The sequence below is a fragment of the Panthera tigris genome, chromosome X, assembly GCF_018350195.1.
Source record: "Panthera tigris isolate Pti1 chromosome X, P.tigris_Pti1_mat1.1, whole genome shotgun sequence".
Classification (NCBI taxonomy): Eukaryota; Metazoa; Chordata; class Mammalia; order Carnivora; family Felidae; genus Panthera; species Panthera tigris.
In genome coordinates this window covers 77,654,739-77,674,068 of record NC_056677.1, presented here as the reverse complement: position 1 = coordinate 77,674,068, position 19,330 = coordinate 77,654,739, and the positions used below count along the sequence as shown (strand labels likewise).

Here is a 19,330-nt window from a genome sequence, read left to right as displayed (position 1 = left end):
TTATCATTGGTAAGCTCCAGTGATAAATCCAGCGCAGAATGGCTGAAGGGATTGTGAAGAGGTTTGAAAGCTACATTTTCTGTTCCTGAGAACTTTCAAGCCCATAATAGTTTTAATTAAGAAGCACAATAGAGACACTTGGGTGGTTCAGTCAGTTCCAACTTTGGCTCAGGTCATGATCTCATGGTTTGTAAGTTGGAGCCCCTGCTTTGCGCTCTGTGCTGACAGCTCAGAGCCTGGAACCTGCTTCAGTTCCTGTGTGTGTGTCTCTCTCTCTCTGCCCCTCCCCTGCTCGTGCTATGTCTCTCCCTCCCTCTCAAAAATAAACATTAAAAATTTTTTAAAAAGAATAAAAATTGTTAATGTGGGCCAAGAAAGGCATTTTAGGAAGCAATCTCTAGTGGTGTAAAAGGTTGAAGAGGTAAGAAACTGAAATGGGATGATCAACTTCTGTGCCTGACTGGATGTTATGGGAGAGGGAATAATACAAGATGTTTCTGGTATTTCTAGCCTGAGAGACTGAGAAGGTATGGTACCTATAATGAGAGGGGAAATCTGGATAAAAGAATCCGTTTGCTAGGGAACATTTTTGGTTGGGAATATACTGCGTTTAGTGTGTGAGATATCATTTACAAACTGAAGATGGTTCTGAAGTTCAGAAAGAATTGCAGTCATTTGCTCATAAGAAATTGTCAAAGCCATGGAAATGGCCAAGATGGCCCTGGTAGTGGGGAGAATACAAATGAATGCTGGAGATACTGCCTATATTTTGTTGAAAACAATCACTAATAAAGAGGACTGAGAAATTTTCTGAGTGGTGGGGAAAGATAGGACTAAGTGTTCTTTATAGAAAAGTGGGAGAAAGTAACTGGAATGACAAGAGTAATTCATGGCTTGATAATTAGGTAGTTGATAGTGTTGAAGGAGACAGATTCATGGGAAGGTTGCTGTTCTTCATTAGGATTCTTGAGGATGCTTGTAGACTGAGAGGAAAGATGATGGAATAATGGATGCAAATAGTGAAAGCCCTTTCAAAGTACAAAGTACCATCCCCCCCCCCCCACACACACACACACACAGCAAGTCAGATTTTATCCCAGATGCTCTGGAGTTGCAGGTAAGCGACACCTAACAGATGCTATGATTTTTATCATGATACCGAATTCTGCTGAGGAGCCTTATCCATGGTCCCTTTCCTTTTCTTCCCTTCCCCAAACACTACTATAAGTGCTCCAGTTGTTTAGTCAGGTAAAATACTCCATTAATTGATTTTTGGTAGGAAGTCTGTACCACTGTGGTATTATGTCATAAGATTCCAAAAATTATTCAAAGTGAAAATTCATAGTATTTAGGTATTTTCAATTTAATTCCCATTGTGATATTTGGGGTTTTGTAGGGCAACAGATAACAACACAAGATATTTGCTGGGTGTTAGGGGGCAGGGGTGAGATGGAGCAGATCCAAAAAACAGGTTGCCTTCCAAAACAAAAGAATATTAGCTAGAATAGTCATTCAGTGTCACACGTACCCAGCAATTGAATGTACTGAGGAGGGAAGCCTTATGGTTGAGTAGAAAGGTATTTATCATAAAGAGGATAGACTTGGCCACAGTTTGGAAGTCTGAGAGATTCCTGGGAAAATAGTAAAACAGGAGAATTTGCCGCTCTTTTAGAGTAATAATTGTCCCAGAACCTCTTAAATGTATAGTTTAAAATATTAACTAGACACTTAAGAAGTTCTCGCTATGAACTAATTAAATCTTTTTCCATAAATTGCACTTCATCTACATTCCTTTCTTCCCTGTATGAGACCAAAACTGAATCAGTACATTTTAATGTCCACTCGATCCTTGTCAGTTTCTTTGAACAGCCATTCAGTGTTTTCACTTTCAGTATTATTAAATAGAAAAGAGAAAAAAGCAGGAAAGAGGAAAAGAAGGAAAGAAAAGGAACACCACATAGTCTACCTTTGCCCTTCTTACCATTATCACTATAAATCACTGAACAAGTTCTTGTTCGGAATCATGTTCTCCTGTCTACTTTGTATGTCTTGATGCTACTTGTATATAGGGCTTGTATGAGCCATTCAACAGTACAGACAATAAGATCATAAGTGTCAGAGCAGTAGGTGTGCATATCAATGGTATCACTACAAAGATGAGCTCTTCTTGTGTTCAACTTTTTGGTTGAAAGTAGCCCATCAGTCACTCAGGTTTAAAACCTTAGTGTCAGATTTGAATCCTCTCTCTCCTCACATCCTCAACATCTAACCGATTGCCAGTTCTTTAGATACCACTTGGATCTGTCCCACTGATGCTACCCTAGTTTAGGCCCTCATTATTTATCTAAAGTATTGCAATAGCCTCCAACAAAGTGGTCCTTCTGTGACCTCTACATCTTACACAGAGCTTCCAGCATCATCTTCCTTAAATGGTCCATTATCATTGCTTTCCTCAAAATCCCTCAGTATTTTCCTATCATTTATAAAGTCAAGCCCCAAATACACAACTGCTACCTCCTTTTCATGGGCCTCATACTCTAGTGAAACTGAATTATTCAATATTCCCTACATATGCATATCAAAATTTGTACTTCTCATGCCTTCCCTCTCTCCTAAAAAACAAAACAAAACAAAACAAAACAACAACAACAAAAAAAAACACCTAAGCTTTTTAGAGTAAGGACCACATCTATTTGATTCATTGTTATGTTCTCAGTGTCTAGCATTCTGGTTGGCACATGGTAGGTGCTTATTACATACTGACTAAATAAAAGCTTCATATATCCAAATCTACTTACCCTTTAAATTTCAGTTCAAATGCCACTGTGACAAAAAGCCTACATTGGCATTTGTTTCCCACCTTAATACCTATACTTCACCTCTGTAAAACTGATTTGTTCTTTTTTTCTGAACTCCCATAGGCTTTATCTATCCCACTCTTATGACATTGATTACTTTCTTTCTACCTTGGATTACAATTCTGTACATGTCCCATCTTGCACTAGATTGTGAGACCTCTGAAGTGGGAGCTATGTTTAATTCATAATTGCACCCTCAAAAGCAATGTTCATGGAATGGATCAATGATTAGAAGAGCCACACTGGAGGCTTTAAAAAAGTAGAGAAGTTAAGGGTTTATTATTATGATTTCTAATACGATAAGAGCTCTTGTGTTTTTTTTAATGTTTATTTTTGAGAGAGAGAGACAGAGTGTGAGTGGGGGAGGGGCAGAGAGAGAGGGAGACACAGAATCCAAAGCAGGCTCCAGGCTCTGAGCTGTCAGCACAGAGCCCTACGTGTGGCTCAAACTCATGAACCATGAGATCATGACCCGAGCTGAAGTCAAACACTCAACTGACTGAGCCATCCAGGCACGCTAGAGCTCTTGTGCTTTGATGATTAATATCAAAAGGTGAAAATATTGTCAGGACCCCAATTAGCAAAAATACAGGTGAAAATATTGGCTGAACCTGTATTAGCCAAGATATATGACCATCATGGCTAGAGATTGAATTTTGCTAATCACCAAAAACTAGAAAGTCATGATTCACATACTTCATTAATTTGTAAGTTTTTTCCCCTACAATGTATATCAACTGTAATAATATTTTATTTGGGACTCTAGACATCTAAATAAATTCAGTCTTTAAATGGGATATTTGGCTATATATTTCCTTCTTTATAAATCAAAACTATATAGTATGTTACATACATTGCACATATTTCAACATCCAGATTTCCATTTTCCTTTGAGCTCTTGGTTTTAAGCTCAAATTCCCCTGGTTGTGGATACCAAGGTTTTCAGACTCCTTACTAAGGAGTTACTCTGAGGGAGAAAAAAAAAAGCTAACGTAGGGGCGCCTGGGTGGCTCAGTTAAGTGGCCGACTTTGGCTCAGGTCATGATCTCGCAGTCCGTGAGTTCGAGCCCCGCGTGGGGCTCTGTGCTGACAGCTCAGAGCCTGGAGCCTGTTTCGGATTCTGTGTCTCCCTCTCTCTGACCTTCCACTGTTCATGCTCTGTCTCTCCCTGTCTCAAAAATAAATAAAACGTTTAAAAAAAAAAAGCTAATGTATTTGATTCCTGGAGCAACCCAAAATTCCAAGGGAAACAATGGTATTGCCACGTACTTTGGATCATATCATTTACAGATCTGGTTATTACCTTATCCAACCTTCCATCTTCAAGTCAGCCCACCTATGATGAGAGATTCTTTTGAAAGCCTTCCAGAGAATAATTACATACATTTATTTACTCATATACACATTTGGTACTCATTTCAGATTTTTACCCCTCTGAGCATTTGAAGTCCATTTGCTTTCATTCATTCTATAATCAAGACCAAAAAAAAAAAAACCCAAAAACAAACAAAAAAAAAAAAGAAAAAAGAAAAAATAACAAAAAAAAAAAACCACCCACTTTTCTGTATAGAGTTTCCCTGGAAGATGTAAATCATCCTTCTGACTTTTCTGGACTTTTAAGTTCTACATTTCTACACTACACTGGAAAGAAGTGCTAAAGAATACTTAAATAAAATCTTAGGATTCCCACAGGTATGTGTGTCTTTGAATATATCCCATGATTTCCACTTGACCAGGTCCTTATAGAAACACTCTTGTATTTCTCTTCAGTTGAAGCTTCTTCTAAAATGTTCTTATATCCTGTCTTTATACTTCAGTTTGTGCCTGTTCAGTCACCCTGAATATTAGCATAGGCAACACAACATTTAATGTATATCTTAACTTTATTTAATAAGTGAGTATGCATTACATATAGACTACAAGTTGTTCTTGGTCATGTAAAGAGACAGGTATCTAATCCGAAGCAAAATGAGAACATGAATCCACAGTTCTCCTGCTGCTGAAATACTTCTTCTGGGTATCTTGGCATGGGCACAGTCTTCCTCAATACCCATTCAAAGCAGGCTTTGTTGTCACCTCTCCATTCAGCTGAGGGATTCACAATATCTAAAGTCAGCTTGAAAGAACCCTCCTGTATCAGAGGTAGTTTTATGCCTGCATTATACTCATAGAAGACATTTGGTCAAAGAGTACATAAAAGGGGTAGAAGGGAAACACCAGAGTTCAGAGTTGGAACCCATTATTTTTTCAAACTAAGCATTGGCCATAGTAGAAAAAGTATCAACAAAATTTTAGAATAGCCTGTAAAACTGTTTAACATCAAAGCATGCATTAGGCTGTACAGACAATAGCTTTTAGAGGAAACCTTCAGTTTGGTGTAAGCACCAAAGATGCATTTTAAAAAGTGAAAAGCACATTTGTATGCAATGATTAATGTAGTGAGCTAAATGATGGCTTCCCCAAAATATGTCCATGTCCTAGTTCCTGGAATCTGTGATGTTACATTATTTGGAAAAAGGGTCTTCACAGATGAAATTAAGATTATTTATATGAGGAGATTATTATGGATAAACCAGGTGCGTCCTAAATGCTGCAGCAAGTGTTCTTATGAGAGAGAGGCAGAGGTAGATTAGATACACAGAGGGAAAAGCAATGTGAAAACAGACCAAAGAGAGATTTGGACACAGCCAAGGAAAGAATGACAGTCACAAGAAACTGGAAGAGACTACCAACAAATTTTCTTCTGGAGCCTCCAGAGAGAGTACAGGGAGTACAGACCTAGTAAGACCTCAGTTTAGGACTTTGGGCCCCTCAAATAATAAGAGAACAAACTTATGTTATTTTAAGGTATCATGTTTTGTGTATTGTTACAGCAGCCACAGGAACACAATACAGATTTTGGTAACAGGAATTGAGGTACCCCTGTAATGAATGACTAAACATGTGGAAGTGGCTTAGGAGGTGGATAATGGGTAGAGGCTGGAAGAATTGTGATGTATGTGATAGAAAAAAAAACATACACTGCTGTTAGTAATATGAATGTTAAAAGTGCTTCTGGTGAGCTCAGAAGGAACTGAGGGACATTTTATTGGAAACCAGAGGGAAGGTGATCCTTCTTATATAGTGGCAAAGAGCTTATCTGAATTGTTTCCGGCAGTTGTGTGGAAGGTAGAATTTGTAATGAACTTGAATATTTGGTTGAGGAGATTTCCAAGCAAAGTGTTGAAGGTAAGGCCTATTTTCATCTTGAGCTCATAGTAAAATGCAAGAGGAAAAAGAGAAATTGAGGAAATAACTATTAGGCAGAAAGGAACCAGCACATGATAATTCAGGTAATTTTGAGCCTGAATATTCAGATTGCAAAAGATGCTAAAATTAGGAGATTGTACTCTGGAGATAAAGCCAGCCTCTGGCTAGTGTTGAAGAGATGGCAGACTCATGGATCCACTCAACCATCTCAATAGAAGCCAAGAATAGAGATGGAATTATCCAGCAAAGGTCTGTGAGGACTCTTACCTCAATACTGAATCAATTTGACATACATGGGAGACCCACAAACTTTTTGAGAATGTTATACTGGTTGAAACAGTTCTAGTTTTGCCTGGAAAGGATGGAGACATAACAAAATGACAGAAGGTTGTCAGACTACCAAAATTTTACAGGCAAGAAACAGGATGATAAAGCTGCAAACATGTGCTACCCTTCAGTAAATATGGCCATTCCTAGAGCAGAACTGCAAGGTGCAGAGGCAGAGGCCCAAGCAGGGGAGCAGAGGCAGAAGTGCCAACCATGGGCACAGAGACAGAGACTTAATCCTTGGGCAAAGAGGCCAGAACTGCAGGCTTAAGGGGTGCAGTCCTGAAGAAACCTAAGGGGATTATGCTTGGCTGAAATTTGAAAGTTATCAGGCCATGTGATTTTTTTCAACTTTCCATTTTCTCTATTTTGGAATAAGAATGTCTATAACTATTGTCCTATGCTTGTCTCACCATTGTATTTTGGAAGCAGATAAGTTGTTTTTACAGTGTATTTTTTTTTCTCTATCACATACATCATAGTTCTTCCAGCCTCTACCCATCATTGACATTTGGATAGAAATTTTGCCCCAGGATTTTCACCTATACCTGATTTAGATGATCCAGATGATGAGATTTGGGACTATTGAACTCATGATGTTTGGATGAGATTTTAGACTTAGAGTTGATGCTATAATGGGTTGAGACTTTGGGGAATGTTGAGATGGGGTGAATATATTTTGTACATGGGACAAATATAAATTTGGGGGGGCAAAGGGCAGACTGTAATGGGCTGGGGGGTACCTCCAAAAAGATATGTCCACATCCTAACTCCCAGAACCTTTGAATGTTACTTATTTGGAAAAAGAGTCTTATAAGTGTAAATTAAGTTTAGGGTCTTCAGATGAAATTATTTTAGATTATCTGGGTGGGCCCTAAATTCTAACAAAAGCATCATTATAAAAGAAGCATAGGAAGATTAGATATGCAGAGGAGAAAGTGATGTGAAGATGGAGCAGAGATGTAGCCATAACCCAGGGAAGGCCAGTAGCTACTATATGCTGGAAGAATCAAGGGAAGATTTTGCTCTGGAGACTTTGAGGGAGCATGGCCCTTCATTTTGGGCATCTTGTCATGGGGACCATGAGAGAATACATTTCTGATGTGATGAGGCACGAATTTTGTGGTAATTTGTTACCTTGCAGACAAAGGGCACTAATGTAACTAGTAAACATTTTAAGGATTTTGCAGTTTTAAAAATCATTCTGAAGAAAATCTGCATAAATTGGTGCTTCTCACCTAAAAAAAACTTTATTGTAATTTGGCTCTATGCTAAAAATGTCACTATGTACTTTTGTTGGTTATAATTTTCAATCTAGAACAAAATTGCAAATGGCTAAAGCAGGACTATTATAAATCTGGGAAGCAAATCCTTCAACTCCATTATTGGAATTTCACAAAAGACCCTAAAATGTTCCATACTGTTTGTGAAATCCATGTGCCATTTCTTGAAATATAAATATATATCAATAATAGTATTTCATTTACTTTTTTCACAAACTAAAAAACAAGGCAAGTTCACATCTGGAAAAAGTAATACACATCAGTATTTCTACCTCGACCATCTTGATGATATGACATGGCAAATGCCACTAAATTTTAGTCAGGTTAATATTTCAAAATATCATTTTCCTACAGCCTGAAAAGCTATCAAAAGACCCAGGTCAGAACATGAAGATTTAAGAAAAGACTTTGTGAAGTCAAAAATACATACATTAATTATTTGCATAAATTTGTAAATCTTTGTTGTTATGAAACAGCATATGAAATTGATATTCCCCTTAAATTTATTTGTGCATGCATATGTGTGTGATTTAAAGATAGGATGAAATTGTAAAATCTCAGATACTGTCACTCCTTTTGATTTCTCTATTATAGCAGCTTCAGAGAATTTTAAAATGTAATACCCACATAAGAACCTACACAAGAATGCACTGGAGGAAAAAGTAGCAGTTTGAGTAAGTATACATCTCTATATAAAGGAAACTGTGAATTATTGGTCACTTGTTTACATTATTTCAAAAGGTGACTTGCCAAGCCAGTCACTTATTCTTTCTGAATGTCTATAATGTGCTTTGAAGAAGTAGAAATAGGATTTTCTATATAAGAAATATACATATAAGAATTTTTTTACAGTAATCACAATCATCTGCCTGGATTAGTATTGAAATTACACTCCAGAGAAATTATACCATATTATTTCAATGCATATTTTAAAGTAATAGGTATAACTTATATTCCTTCATCTATTTAAGAAAAATGTAGAACCTGTTTTTCCTCCTAGGGTTGTTTTGGCAGTGTCATTTTAGTTTGTTAATATAATGGAAATAAGTATGATGATGATTAAAAAGTTCACTTAGTCACTGGGATGTGGAATTATTGTAGCAGTAGATATAAATATATACACATATATACACATACATACATATAATTTTTTACTTCTTCACACCACCAAGGCAGAATTGGAAAGCTGAGTAAGTAGAAAGGCAGATAAAACAGTTGAACTTTCAGACAGTTTTCTGCTGCCTACAGAGAGAAATCTTTTTCCTCTCAGGTCTTTTAGAACTTTATTCCCTGCTTTCAAGGAGGTCATGAGAGAAAGAAGCAATAGAGAGAAGAAATAAACCACAGAGAATAGGAATCAATATTTACCTTTTAAAAATCTAAATAAAGGTGATAGAATTTTAAGGTTCATCTCAGAATAAACATTAAAATGTGAGGTTTTCTCAAAAATAGCCATATAAAGTATTTCTATAAAGTAGATATATGTGCATAATTAGAAAATACCTCTTTAAATAAAGTTTAAATCACTTTCTCTAACTGCTTCTGTTAAACTCTGGTTTATTTTTAGCAATAAGTGCCTGTAACATCATGTTGAAACTCTAGATTAATGATAAGTTTAATTTCAGCCAAAGCAGATCAATCCATCATCTTTTGCTTGAGATAAGATTTGAAATAAATTCATGGGGTTGAAGCAGCAATTTTTTTGTTTCCAAAATGGCTTCTCTAGCACAGTGTGCAATATTAGCTAGTGTCTCTTCAAGTTGTTAATATATACATTTCCATTGGCCTGTTCTTTTTCCATGTAACAGGAATCAGAAGCAGACACTGAATAATTCCTTCTATTCCTTTCTTTTCCTTTTTTTTGGAGGGGGTGACCTGTAAATTTGAGCAACATTGTAATTTTTGACAGGCTGACTGTTTCTGAATTTTTTACCCTTTTCATCATTACCATCAGGTCACACACAATAACAAATAATACACATTTTTACACTAAAATGGAACACATATTTTATAATCTTTGTAATTGTGTTTGTTTTAGTATAATTGTGAGAGGAGTATTGCAATAGCTTTCCAGATACATGCTACTTCACCCAGCTAAGCTTGATATTTGCAGAAATGTACGTATTTTCTATCCCTTGAGTGGATGTTTTGTTCTTCTCAAAATTTATGATTTTGTTTACTTATGATTTTGTTTTCATATTCTTTGGCATCAGGAATCACTTAGATGAAATAGCTCCATTGTGGCGAGAGCGTGACCTTTCCAAAGGTACTCGGCTATTATCTGTAAGACAAAGAGAAGGAGAACCAAAAACACAGTGAGCGCTAGATCTTGGCTATTACACAAAGTTGGGTCAGGAGAGGTTTTCAAATAGTCCTGAATCACTTCAAATGAATATGTAAATAAGTAACAAGAAGCCCAGATCTGAGGCATTCATGCTGCAGCTCTTGGGCTGAGTTCAAGAGTCCTGCAATCAGCAATAAATAACTTTTCTTGATAAGTGAAGTCAGAGTGATGAAAGAAATGGAAGCACTCTCTCAACCACAGTCCACTTGGAAATTTCAGGTGACAACAAAATTCCTTGGTAAAGATGTCAAATTGAAAGGATCTATGTACAGTGCCTTTTGTTGTAAAGCACTTCAATTCCCCATGAGTTTTAAATCTGTATGTTTTCTACCTCTATAGGATACCAGGGCAGGCAGAGTAGAAAAGAGTTTTTATTTTTTAACAATGATTGCAGTATATGGCAATCAAACCAACTACTGAGTCTTTGCCTGATTGTATGATGCAAACGTATTCAATTATATAGTCATTATGGGAATGAATAATGAATAGGTTCTATTCTCCACACCCATCACAGGAAGAATAATCACTGTAGAGATAACTGTTGGCACAAAGCTTGGGAAGCAAATTTAAAGGCATTGATAGTTGCTCAAAAATAATTTTAGCTCTAATAGAAGAAAAGGTTTACAGCTCTGCATTGTGATGATCACTACTACATTATTATCACCTCTGTTTTATGTTCAGCTTAAAATCAATTGATGTGGGTGAAAATCCTTTTCTGACACAAACATAATATACTTAGATTCTCTATTTAAAATGAGACTAGTTCCCTAGAAATAATGACAACCACTAGCACTTACATAAATGCTAAAACTTTACACTTGTTAATTTGCTAATTCACACAACATCCCTGGGAGGTAAGTCTATTTCATTCTTTCCTATTATTTCTGTTTTACTGATGAAGGTTACACACCAAATCAATGGCATGATGGGGGATTATAATGCAAAGTTAATGCCTAAATGTCAGGACTGCTTTATTTAGAGGCAGATGTTGGGGCCTCCAAAGCTATTATTATGAAATGATGATGCCCAAGGAACACATCCATCCTGCTTGTCCCATGGAGAGGATGGACTATAAGTGCTGAGATTTTGCTATGGTACTTTATTCCTCTGTGTGTCTCTTGACTGATTCCCAGTTGTCTGTAGTCAGTACACAAAACAAAGCTAATTGGCCTCCATGACTTTGGCCTTGTTAACACCACATGACTGCACTAAGCCAACTGGCCTTAATCTTAAAATGCCTTATAATGCAATAATATCACTGAGATGTGAGAAAGAAAGTCATTTTCTCTATTCAGAGATATAACTGAGTGAAGGATTATTTGGGGATGCTTTTAAAGATATCATTTTAAAAAGCCATTATTTAGTTTGTGATATAGATCACAGTTCAGCAAAAAAATGTGAAGATAACATTCCTAGATAAAGGGCTTATTACTTAGATGTCACTGGTTTGCATGCAGATTGGTTTGGGACTTCTTAGAAAACATTTAAATATGAGATTATAATACATTGATTACCAATACTTTGCTAGCATTTAAACATTCGGTGTTAAAAGCTATAAGATATAAGAATGATGGTACCATTCACAGAGGATTGTCCCAGCTCAAAAAAGGGCTTGTGCCTTGGTTGTACTACACTCTAAGGTCAACTGGCATCTGCACTCACTCCAGGAGTGACACTAGCATCCCATACCACCACTCACAGCCCACTGGATTTAAGACAAGTACCACATTCAAAAACAAGTCTCACAGCATTACATAATGTGGTGTCAAGATTCACTTATTGGTAACATTTGGCATGAGAAAATAACTTTCAGGTGAAAATAAGCTCAGGAAAAGACATTGAAGCTTTTGGAAGACAGGATAAACACTGGTTCAGGGCCCAAATCTAGCTCTTGACATGCGCAGGAGAGAATTATTCTACATTTCCTCCTCCCTTCTCTGTCTCTCTTATATATATATTTTTTGGTACCTAATTGATCCCTATGTTAATTATATAATTATAAGAGGAAGCAATTCTGAAAAGGTTACCACATATTTTTGAAATATCAATGTACAACCTTGTTTATGGGGAAAAATGCCATTAGAAACAATGGAAGCAATGGCTAATCTGGATTTTGTGATCTAATTATAATTTTCTGCATTTATATTAAAACTATTTTAGGTGCAGAATATATATACTCTAGATTTTATGGATGAGGCAGAAATGCAACTGAGAAGATAACATGTTTATAAATAAACATGACATGAATATATATATTCATAACTTTTCACACTCTAATAGCTTACAATATAATGATAAAAACTTTTCATGCTCAAATTCATGACCTTTTTGAGGCACATATTGAGAAGCAATGAATTTTTTGAAATAAAAATTTTATAATTATAATATTAAATACTAATAGGAAAAAATCTGGCATGACCCTCATAAGGTCAGGGCACGTAGTTAATATCAAATTCATAAGAAAGCAAAGGTTACATATTATTGCTGTCATAGGTGATAAAGTAATTTTGGTGATTGTGAAAATGATTATACTTCCTATTTGGTGACATAGGAGGAGGAAGTGGACGCCCATGTGATGATTTGAGAATTCCAGGAGACCCAGACTGAACCAAATTCATTTCTCTAACTAGTCTTATTCTCTCAACACTACTGATACTAGAATAATTTAGATGGCGAAATAGGGGCCTCTCCTCCAAAAAAGTCAATAATTTAAAACATATGTATTCACCTGAGATGATGTGGAAAACTTTGTTAACAAGTATTGGCTTCCCTTTCCAATTTGTGTATTGTCTTTTTGGAAACCAAAGAAAGGAAGAAGGGGAGAGGCATCTGTCTATGTTTGTATACTTATTGGGAATATTGTACAATGAGATATAGGAAAACATACTTTATTAGAAGATAGGGGTAACATTATTTGTCATAATATTTCTCTGTCTTCATTTTCTTAATGCAAGAGGTAACACATAATAGTGAATAAGAAAGTCTACAGCATCTAATATATCCTCATGATTTAAGAATTCATGAAGAAATTCTATTGTTTATAAAAACCAACAATTAATGGAGAAGTAAAGCCTGAGATGTCAATCCAAGATGTACCTTCCAAATCCATCACAGTTGGGTATCCTCTTTGATCATCAAAGGCTTGTATTTGAAATATGCCCCATGTGAAGGTGAAAAGATTCTGATATTACAGAGAGTGACTTGGTCATAGTGTGAATTTGGAGACAGCTATAGTTATATAAAAATGTGCATTCTATGGAGGAAGGGTGATCAAAACTAAAACACTATTCTAATCTGTCACCAAAAGAAAATATGAATACATGGACCAGCTTGACATACTTCTGCACATTCTGAGTACCAGGTTAATCAGTTCAAACCAATGTCAAGATGTATCCAGTCCTAAGAGCAACAATATTTATGCTATTTATGAGTGCAAATTGATTTGACATTCATCTCAAAACCTTTCCTACTTAGTCCTACAGTGAATGGATTAAACCCATTACTGTATTGATGTAAAGTCCAAACCCTTTGTGATGCAGCAAAGGCAGTCCTAAGAGGAAAGTACATTGTAATTTAGTCCTATCTCAAAAAGGCCTGAATACAAATATACAAATATACAAATATACAACAAAACTTACACCTAAGGGAGCTATAGAAGGAGCAGCAAATAAAGCCCAGAGCCAGCAGAAGAAGGGAAATAATAAGGTTTAGAGCAGAAATAAATGATATAGAAACAAAAAAAAGCACTAGAATAGATTGAAACTAAAAGCTGATTTTTTGAAAGAATAAACAAAATTGACAACCCCCTAGCCAGACTTATCAAAAAGAAAAGAGAAGGGACCCAAATAGATAAAATCATGCATGAAAGAGGAGGGGTCACAACCAATACCACAGAAATACTGTCAATTATAAGAGAAAACTATGAAAAATTATATGCCAACAAACTGCACAATCTGGAAAATAGACAAATCCCTAGACATTAACACACTATCACAACTCAAACAGAAATAGAAAATTTGAACAGGCCCATAAACAGCAAAGAAATTGAATCAGTTATCAAAAATCTCCCAACAAATAAGAATCCTGGGCAAGATGGTTTCCCAGGGGAATTCTACCAACATTTTAAAGAACAGTTAACACCTATTCTCTTTAAGCTGGTCCAAAAAATAGAAATGAAAGGAAAACTTCCAAACTCATTCTATGAAGCCAACATTACCTTGATTTCAGAACCAAAGACCCCACTAAAAAGGAGAATTATAGGCCAATATCCCTTATGAACATAGATGCAAAAACTCTCAACAAGATACTAGCAAATCAAATTCAACAGCATATTAGAATTATTCAAAATGATCAAGTGGGATTTATTCTTGGGCTACAGGGTAGTTCAATATTCACAAATCAATGTGATATACCACATTAATAAAAGAAAGGATAAGAACCATATGATACTTTCAATAGATGCAGAAAAAGCACATGAGGAAATACAGTATCCTTTTCTGATAATAACCTTAATGAAAGTAGGGATAGGAGGAACATACCTTGACATCATAAAAGCCATATACAAAAATCCCACAGCTAATATCACCCACAATGGGGAAAAACTGAGAGCTTTCCTGCTAATGTTAGGAACATGACAGGGATGTCCACTCCCCCACTGTTGTTCAACATAGTATTGGAAGTCCTAGCCTCAGTAATCAGACAACAAAAAGAAATAAAAGGCATAAGAAGAAGTCAAACTTTCACTCTTCACAGATAACATGATATTCTACATAGAAAACCTGAAAGACTTCGCCAAAAAACTGTTCGAACTGACATGTGAATTCAGCAAAGTTGCAGGATATAAAATCAATGTACAGAAATCAGTTGCATTTCTATAGAACAATAATTAAGCAGCAGAAAGAGAAACCAAGGTATAGATCCCATTTGCAGTTGTACCAAAACCCATAAGATACCTAGGAATAGACCTAACCAAATAGGTAAAAGATCTATACACTGAAAACTATAGAAAACTTATGAAAGAAATTGAAAAAGACACAAAGAAATGGAAAATCATTCCATGCTCATGGATTCGAAGAACAAATATTGTTAAAATGTCTATACTACTCAAAGTAATCTACACATCCAATGCAATACCTATCAAAACAAAACCAGCATTCTTCACAGAGCTAGAGCAAAAAATACTAAAATTTGTATGGAACCACAAAAGACCCTGAGTAGCCAAAGTAATGTTGAAAAAGAAAACCATAGCTGGAGGCATCACAATTCTGGACTTCAAGCTGTATTACAAAGCTGTATTTATCAATACAATGTGGTACTGGCACAAAAACAGACATATAGATCAATGGAACTGAATAGAGAACCCAGAAATGGACACACAAATGTATGGCCAACTAATCTTTGACAAAGCAGGAAAGAATATCCAATGGAAAAAAAATGACAGTCTCTTTAGCAAATGGTGCTTGGAAAACTGCACAGAGACATGCAGAAGAATGAAACTGGACCACTTTCTTCCACCATACACAGAAATAAACACAAAATAGATGAAAGACCTAAATGTGAGACAGGAAACAATCAAAATCCTAGAGGAGAAAACAGGCAGCAACCTCTTCAACCTTGGCTGCAGCAACTTTTTACTAGTTGTGCCTCTGGAGGCAAGGAAAATAAAAGTAAAAAATGAATTATTGGGACCTCATCAAGATAAAAAGCTTCTGAACAGTGAAGGAAACTATCAACAAAAGTCAACCAACAAAATGGGAAAAGATATTAGCAAATGACATACCTCATAAAGGGTTAGTATTCAAAATCTATAAAGAACTTACCAAACTCAACACTCAAAAAGCAAATAATCCAGTGAATAAATGGGTGGAAAACATGAATAGACACTTTTTCCAAAGAAGACATCCAGGTGGCTAATAGACATAGGAAAAGATGCTCAAGATCTCTCATTATCAGGGAAAAATATAAATCAAAACCACGATGAGATACCACCTCATACCTGTCAGGATGGCTAATTTACTAATTCGGGAAACAACAGATTCTGGTGAGGATATGGAGAAAGGGGAACACTTTTGCACTGTTGGTGGGAATGCAAACCAGTGCAGCCACTCTGGAGAACAGTATGGAGGTTCCTCAAAAAAATTAAAAATAGAACTACCTACAACTCAGCAATTACACTACTAGGTATTTATCCAAAGGATAAAAAAATGCTGATTCGAGAAGGCACATGCACCCCAAGGTTTATACAGCACTATCAACAATATCCAAATTATGGAAAGAGCCCAAATGTCCATCAACTGATGAATGGATAAAGAAGATGAGGTATATATACACAATGGAATACTACTCAGTCGTCAAAAGGAATGAAATCTTGCACTTGCAACATGGATGGAACAAAGTGTATTATGCTAAGTGACATAAGTCAGTCAGAGAAAGACAAATATCACATGATTTTACTAATATGTGGAATTTAAGAAACACAACAAATGAACATAGGGAAGGGAAAGGAAGGAAAAATAGATAAAAACAGAGAGGGAAGGACACCATAAGAGACTCTTAAATACAGAGACAAACAGGGTTGCTGGAGGGAGGTGGGTGGGGGATGGGCTAAATGGGTGATGGGCATTAAAGAGGACAGTTGTTGGGAATGAGTACTGAGTGTTATATGTAAGTGATGTATCACTGGGCTCTACTTCTGAAACCAATACTACACTATATGTTAACTAACTTGAATTTAACTAAATTAAAAATAAAATAAAATAAAAACCATCCATGCAACAATTTATTCAGCAACTATGTATAAGGCACATCATCATCCATAAAGTACCTGAATATTCCAAAGGCTCAGACCAATAGCTAGACTTACATCACTAACTTCCTTCTTATCGAAAACTTTGTCAAATGAAGTAACTGAGGAATAAGCATATCATAGATAAAACTTAACCAAACATGAACTGAGATGGACCAAAGTACTCAAGCCTATGGTATGTAACCTCAGAATGTACAATTAATCCTCAAAGTGAGTGTATGCCAAAGGTCAAGGATATATCTAGTATATTTCATGAGTAGGACAAGTTGAGATAGAAAACTGTGATAAAAAGGCCACGCCCATTAATCATTTCTCCTCATATTAGGGGTCCATCTGTCATCTATGGAAGAACAGTTTCCATCCTGGTATTCATAGGCACGTAGATATATCAATGTTAACCTAACATAATGCACTTTACCTTCCTAGCAGGGTAACACAAAATAAATGTGTCTGGTATGTACTGTATTACAAAATATGCAGTTTTAATTGCAAGAAAACAAAGTAAAAGAAAACCTCTGTGATTTACTGTGGACTTTGTTTTCTCCAAAGCTCTTCAAAAGTAATGGTGTAGCAGATCAGTGCTACCCATCAGTGGGTAGGCATTGTTTCCAATGAATAGAGGACTGGGTTTATGTGATGTAGGCTAAGAAAACCAGCAAAACTAAAGATGCTTCAGGAAATGTCTATTGAGTAGCTGTTTGCTTTTCAAACACTGATGAGATAATTTATTTTAGACTGTTATAGTGAAACTGTCTCATATAAACTTACATTTTCCCCCTTTTATCCCTTGATTCCGAAGATGTTTTATGTCTTCATGGTTTGGGGGATCCTATATTGATAAAGCTTCATACTTGCTAGAAATGACTGGAAGGTAGCAGCTGAATTAGATTTGGGAATAATCTCTTGATGGAGGACAGCCAATTATTTGACCAGATTTGTTCTCTTCACTCTTACCAGAATAGTGTCTTTAAAATGCATACATATGTTGAGCTCAAACTATATGTGCAATTTGGTATTGTTTTCATTTAATATTTTATTGTAGAAATTTTACATGTCATTAAATTCCTGAAACATGATATTGAAAACATAATTTTTAATGGCAACATACTCTTCTTTTTATATTATATATCACAATTTGGTTAACCATTTATCTACTGCTGGACATTTAATTTGCCCCCATTTTCTTCTATTCTAAAGGCCTCACAATGAATATCCTTATATCTATCACCATACAATATTATTACAATATTATTGACTACATTTCCTATGCTATATTTTTCTTCCCCATGACTTGTTTATCTTATAACTGGAAGTGTGTACCTCTTAGTACTCTTCTCTATTTTTCCCATCTCCCTATCAGACTCCCCTCTGGCAACTACCAGTTTGTTCTCTGTATTTATGAGTCTGTTTCTATTTCTTGTTTATTCATTTGTTTTGTTTTTTAGATTCCACATCTAATAAAATCACATGGTATTTGTCTTTTTCTGCCTGACTTATTTCACTGAGTGTAATACTCTCTAGGTCCATCTATGTTGTCACAAATGGCAGGATCTCATTCTTTTTATGGTTAATATTCCATTATGTGTGTGTGTGTGTGTGTGTTCATCTTTTTCCATTCGTCAATTGATGCACACTTAGGTCTCTTCCATATCTTGGTTATTGTAAATAATGCTGCAATAAATATAGGGGTTTATCTCTTTCCAAATTAGTGTTTTCTTTTTCCTTGAATAAATACTCAGTAGTGAAATTACTGACCTGTATGGTACTTACAAATCGAGACCACAATGTGATATGACCTAGCACCAGTCACTAGTATAAAAAAGACAAGGGATACCAAGTGTTGGCGAGGATGTGAGAAAAGGGAACCCTTGTGCACTGTTCGTGGAAATGTAAATTGTAATAGCCACTGTGGAAGACAGTATGGAGGTTCCTTTAAAATGAAAAAAAAATAACTGCCTATGTTTTCTCTTAGGAGTTTTATGGTTTCAGGTCTCACATTTATGTCTTTAATCTATTTTGACTTTATATTTGTTTATGGTGCAAGAAAGTGGTCCAGTTTCACTCTTTTGCATGTAGCTGTCCAGTTTTCCCAGCACCATTTTTGAAGAGACTTTTTTTTTTTCATTACATATTCTTGCATCCTTTGTCATAGGTTAATTGACCATATAAGTGTGGGTATATTTCTGAGCTCTCTATTCTGTTCTATTGATCTGGTGTCTATTTTTGTGACAGTGCAATACTGTTTTGATTAGCTTTGTAGTACAGTTTGAAATCTGGATTTGTGATACCTCCAGCTTCCTTTTTCTTTCTCAGGATTGCTGTGGCTATTTGAGGTATTTTGTGGTTCCATACACATTTTAGTATTGTTTGTTCTAGTTCTGTGAAAAAATGGTACCAGTTATTTGACAGAGATTGCACTGAATCTGTAAATTGCTCTGGAAAGTATCAACATTTAAAAAATATT

General features: G+C 35.8%; 1 protein-coding gene across 3 annotated transcripts in view; it reads right to left on the bottom strand.

The window, feature by feature from the left end:
• Positions 1-9,239: 9,239 nt before the first annotated feature.
• Positions 9,240-19,330, bottom strand: part of DIAPH2 (diaphanous related formin 2) — a 982,724-nt gene continuing 972,633 nt past the window's right edge. For all 3 annotated transcript variants that reach the window (XM_042974379.1, XM_042974380.1, XM_042974381.1), the window contains one exon: positions 9,240-9,998. In XM_042974379.1, the coding sequence (XP_042830313.1) occupies positions 9,934-9,998 (65 nt within the window). In that variant the 3' untranslated portion in view covers positions 9,240-9,933. The remainder of the gene's footprint in view (positions 9,999-19,330) is intronic.